A 5,698-nucleotide genomic window follows, 5' to 3' on the forward strand; every position below is an offset into this window, starting at 1 on the left:
GATGCACGTAAAGGACTGATGCTAAAGCTGAAACTCCAGTACTTTGGCCACCTCATGTGAAGAGTTGACTCATTGGAAAAGACTCTGATGCTGGGAGGGATTGGGGGCAGGAGGAGAAGGGGACGACAGAGGATGAGATGGCTGGATGGCATCACTGACTCGATGGACGTGAGTCTGGGTGAACTCCGGGAGTTGGTGATGGACAGGGAGGCCTGGTGTGCTGTGATTCATGGGGTCGCAAAGAGTTGGACATGACTGAGTGACTGAACTGAACTGAACTGAAAGGAATAATTTCACTGAGCCCAGACTCTTGCATCTTCCCATAAAAAGAAAGACACTAAAATCATTAACTTGAAATGTCTGGTCTTTTTTTTGTGTGTGTGACTAGCAAAATCTTATGATGTTTGATTACATGTTTATTTTTTCTCTTTTCCAGCAAGAACTCCTACATACCCTGGTTCTTCCCCTACCTTTTGGAAACAGTCCCCAAGAGCTATCTGAGAAGCCACCTTCCTAGGATATAGTCTTCTGTAATGCCCTGAATAAAAATTCTCAACTTTTAGGCTGAGTTTTTATTTTCCTGTTGAACCTGGAGACATGCCAACTAAAGCAAAACACCAGGGAGAAGAGGAGGGAAAGGCTGCAAGAAGGACTCTGGGTTCCCACATTCATATTTCTCGATACTCACCTATTGAAAAAGGCAGAAAGGCTTCCCTTTTCTTAAACTGTCCATTCTCTAGAAAATGCTCCGGATTGAATGTGTCGGGGGTGGTCCACTCTGCGGGGTCCCTGTGCAGTGCAGTCAGGTTGGTCAGCACCATGGTACCCTGGAGAAGGCAGAAGAGACTCAGGCAGGGATTGACCCACACAACATACGTGTGCAGAGGGGTGGCAGTCCCCCAGGACTCCACACCAAGGCTGACAGCTCCCTGAGCTCCCTCAGCCTCCCTGACCCACCACCTTCTGAGGCCAGCCCCTAGCACCCAGCTCTTTGCCATGGGACAGCTTACAGTGATGGACTGGAATTGTCTGCTGGGAATTTGACCAGGGAAGTGTGACTGCTCTTAGTGCAGAATAGATCTCTGCAGGGACTTGTCAGTGTAGAACTCGGGAGGGAACACATATGCATCAATAAAGAGAATAGTGAGACATCTCTTATTTGCTTCCTTCCAATGTCTAGTCTGTTCTACAGAGGGTTTAAGAATAGAATGAGGTTACCCAGCAAAAGGAACCGCTGTTCTTCCAGATACAGAGCAAGAAACCAAGGTGTCTTCCTTAGTGCCTTTCTTTCCCCCATTCTTCCTTCAACCAGTCCTTCTTTTGGTCAATTTTACTTGAAATTTCTCTTGATCCTGTTATTCCATTTTGTGTCCACTACTGCCACCTGATTCAGGCTACCGCCTCGCTTGGCTGCTGCTGCTGCTGCTAAGTCGCTTCAGTCGTGTCCGACTCTTAGTGACCTCATAGACTGCAGCCTACCAGGCTCCTCCGCCCATGGGATTTTCCAGGCAAGAGTGCTGGAGTGGAAAATCCACTGCCTAATAGCCCTGCCTGTGCTGGTGATGGACAGGGAGGCCTGGCGTGCTGCGATTCATGGGGTCGAAAAGAGTCAGACACGACTGAGTGACTGATCTGATCTGATCCGATGCCCATATTCTCTTTTCCCCTTCAGTGTGCTCCACATGATGAAAGCAGAATTCGCTCTGAATAAGATTTAGTCATTCCACTCCTATCTACCCACCACACCTGGAACGTGATAGATACCCTTCAATAACTCCCATCACTCTTAGATGAAGGACACATCACCTGCTCCCTGTCTGAGTCACCCTCCTGCCTGCACTCCCACTACATCAAGCTTCTTTCAGTTTCTCAGACATGCCACATTTCCCCACTCATTTCTGTGCCTTTTTACATGCTGTTCACGTTTGCCTGGAATGTCCTTCCTTCTCCTTTTGTCAATGAGTTAACTCTTAACCATCCTTTAATCCTCTGCTCAAACATCACTTCCTTTGGGAAGTCCTCTCTGCCTGCTCCTGCTCCCACTCCTCATTGCAGCCAGCCTGCATCTTCCTAGAAACCAGTGATTTTTCTCCTTTAGATAGTTACCACAGCTGTACTTATAAACTTGCATGATTATTTTCCTCTGAGTTGTTCTCTGAGGTCTAAACATTTTAGGTGCTTAATGAACATCTGATGAATTAATAAAGAATAATAAGTGCTATTTTGAGAACTTTCTATAGTAAGCACAAGGTTAAATATTCTACATGCATGACCTCATTACATGTTCATCTGTGAGATGGATTTAAATGCATTCTCACAGATAAAGATTTTAAAGCTCTGAGAGGTGGAATAAGATGCCCAGAGTCACAGGGTAGAAGGAGGTAGAAAAATGATTTGAATTAGGACATTTGACATCAAAGTTATGACCCCTAGCCTCTACAAAGCCTCTAAAGCCAACAGGATACTTTAATTCCCAGGATGATTTTTTAAGTCAACATTAACAATCAATGTCAGAGCAAGTCTACTGATCTGGGGTGGTTTCCTGGAGTTAAATGAATTGCTATAAAAATGCAAAGATCACTTGAGAAATAATATAGACCTCAGCAAGAGTCAAATACAACTTAGCAACTAAACCACCACCACCAGCCTTCAACCACAAATGATCAATTAGCAAGAAAATATTAGGTTGGTACAAAAGTAATTGTGGTTTTGCACTACTGAATTTCGCCCTTCGATACTGGAATACATTCTTAAATGTGGTTATGTTATACATCGTTTTCATGCACATTTCTTGCTTTATGTTTTTTTTGCTAATGACTTATTACTTGCTGTGTATTTTATATTTCTTTTAGACTATGGAAATAATGTTAGACAAAAAGCAAGTGAGCAATTTTCTTATAGGTCAGAATGGGTCATAAAGCAGCAGAGACAACTTGCAGCATCAACAACACATTTGGTCCAGGAACTGCTAATGAATACACAGTGCAGTGGTGGTTCAAGAAGTTTTGCAAGGGAGATGAGAGAGAGTCTTGAAGATGAGGAGTATAGTGGCTGGCCATTGGAAATAGATGACTGTTGGAGAGCAATCATCAAAGCTGATCCTTTTACAACTATCAGAGAAGTTGCTGAAGAACTCAGTGTCAACCATTCTATGGTCACTTGGCATTTGAAGCAAATTGGAAAGGTGAAAAGCTCAATAAGTAGGTACCTCACGAGTAGACCGCAAATTTAAAAAAAATCATCATTTTGAAGTGTCATCTTTGCTTACTCTACACAACAAAGAACCATTTCTCGATTGAATGGTGATATGCAACAAAAAGTGGGTTTTATATGACAACACGTGATGACCAGCTCAGTGGCTGAATCTAGAAGAAGCTCTAAAGCATTTCCCAAAGCCAAACTTGCACCAAAAAAAGGTCAGTCACTGTTTGGTGGTCTGCTGCTGGTCTGATCCACTACAGCCTTATGAATTCCAGCTAAACCATTACATTTGAAAAGCATGCTCAGCGAATCAATTAGATGCACCGAAAACTGCAATGTCTGCAGCTGGGATTAGTCAACAGAATGGGCCCAATTCTTCTGCATGACAACAACTGACTGCATGTTGCATACTTCAAAAGTTGAGATGACCCAGAGGGATGGTACGGGGAGGCAGGAGGGAGGGGGGTTCAGGATGGGGAACACGTGTATACCTGTGGCAGATTCTTGTTGATGTATGGCAAAACCAATACAATATTGTAAAGTAATTAACCTCCAATTAAAATAAATAAATTTATATTAAAAAAAAAGTTGAATGAATTGGGCTACAGAGTTTTGCCTCATCCACCATATTCACCCGACCTCAGTAGCCAACCAATTACCACTTCCTCAAGCATCTTGATAACTTTTTGCAAGGAAAATGCTTCCATAATCAGTAAGAGGCAGAAAATGCTTGCCAAGAGTCCTGAAGGACAGATTTTTTACACTACAAGAATAAGCAAACTTATTTCTCATTGGCAAAAATGTGTTGATTGTAATGGTTCCTACTTTGATTAATAAAGATGTGTTTGAGCCTAGTTCACTTCAATTCAGTTCATTCACTCAGTCGTGTCCAACTCTTTGTGACCCCATGGACTGCAGCATGCCTGGCCTCCCTGTCCATCACCAACTCCCGGAGTTTACCCAAACTCATGTCCATTGAGTCAGTGATGCCTTCCAACCATCTCATCCTGTCATCCCCTTCTCCTCCCGCCTTCAATCTTTCCCAACATCAGGGTCTTTTTAAATGAGTCAGTTCTTCGCATCAGGTGGGCAAAGTATTAGAGTTTCAGCTTCAACATCAGTCCTTCCAATGAATATTCAGGACTGATTTCCTTTAGGATAGACTGGTTGGGTCCCCTTGCAGTCCAAGGGACTCTCAAGAGTCTTCTCCAACATCACAGTTCAAAAGCATCAATTCTTCGGTGCAGAGCTTTATAGTCCAACTCTCACATCCATACATGACTACTGGAAAAACCATAGCCTTGACTACACAGACCTTTGTTGGCAAAGTAAAGTCTCTGCTTTTTGATATGCTATCTAGGTTGGTCATAACTTTTCTTCCAAGGAATAAGTGTCTTTTAATTTCATGGCTGCAATCACCAACTGCAGTGATTTTGGCGCCCCCAAAAATAAAGTCTGCCACTGTTTCCACTGTTTCTCCATCTATTTGCCATGAAGTGATGGGACGGGATGCCATGATCTTTGTTTTTTGAATGTTGAGTTTTAAGCCTATTTTTTCACTCTCCTCTTTCACTTTCATCAAGAGGCTCTTTAGTTCTTCTTCACTTTCTGCCATAAGGGTGGTATTATCTGCATGTCTGAGGTTATTGACATTTCTCTGGAAATCTTGATTCCAGTTTGTGCTTCATCCAGCCCAGCGTTTCTCATGATGTACTCTGCATATAAGTTAAATAAGCAGGGTGACAATACACAGCCTTGACGTACTCCTTTTCCTATTTGGAAAAAGTCTGTTCCATGTCCAGTTCTAGCTGTTGCTTCCTGACCTGCATACAGATTTCTCAAGAGGCAGATCAGGTGGTCTGGGATTCCCGTCTCTTTCAGAATTTTCCACAGTTTATTGTGATCTACACAGTCAAAGGCTTTGTCATAGTCAATAAAGCAGAAACAGATGTTTACCTGGAACTCTCTTGCTTTTTCGATGAGCCAGTGGATGTTGGCAATTTGATCTCTGGTTCCTCTGCCTTTTCTTAAAGCCTAGTTGCAATGATTTAAAATTCACAGTCCAAAACAGCAATTATATTTGCACCAAACTAATATAGTAAAACAATCATTGCAGGAATAGCTGCTATTCCTGGTTCTGCTCGGCTGGTGACTAAGGGGTGGACAATGCAGAATTTCCTCTGGCTTTGCCTTGAGATTGTCCCCAGGTACAACTCTGTGTACAACTGTGTGTGTGTACACAGAGCAATTTAGACAAACTAGAATGACAGTGGCACCCCACTCCAGTACTCTTGCCTGGAAAATCCCATGGATGGAGGAGCCTGGTGGGCTGCAGTCCATGGGGTCGCTGGGCGTTGGACACGGTTGAGTGGCTTCACTTTCACTTTTCACTTTCATGCATTGGAGAAGGAAATGGCAACCCACTCCAGTGTTCTTGCCTGGAGAACCCCAGGGACGGGGGAGCCTGGTGGGCTGCCGTCTATGGGGTCGCACAGCT

The 5,698-nt window shown here is 43.5% G+C and overlaps 1 protein-coding gene across 1 annotated transcript in view; it reads right to left on the bottom strand.

The window, feature by feature from the left end:
• Positions 1-5,698, bottom strand: part of LOC105002609 (cytochrome P450 2J2-like) — a 41,336-nt gene that overhangs the window by 6,169 nt on the left and 29,469 nt on the right. The window contains exon 8 of the mRNA XM_010859320.1: positions 689-827. Within this exon, the coding sequence (XP_010857622.1) occupies positions 689-827 (139 nt within the window). The remainder of the gene's footprint in view (positions 1-688; positions 828-5,698) is intronic.

The sequence above is a fragment of the Bison bison genome, unplaced genomic scaffold (genome assembly GCF_000754665.1).
Source record: "Bison bison bison isolate TAMUID 2011002044 unplaced genomic scaffold, Bison_UMD1.0 scf7180017856337, whole genome shotgun sequence".
In the NCBI taxonomy this organism is placed as follows: domain Eukaryota; kingdom Metazoa; phylum Chordata; class Mammalia; order Artiodactyla; family Bovidae; genus Bison; species Bison bison.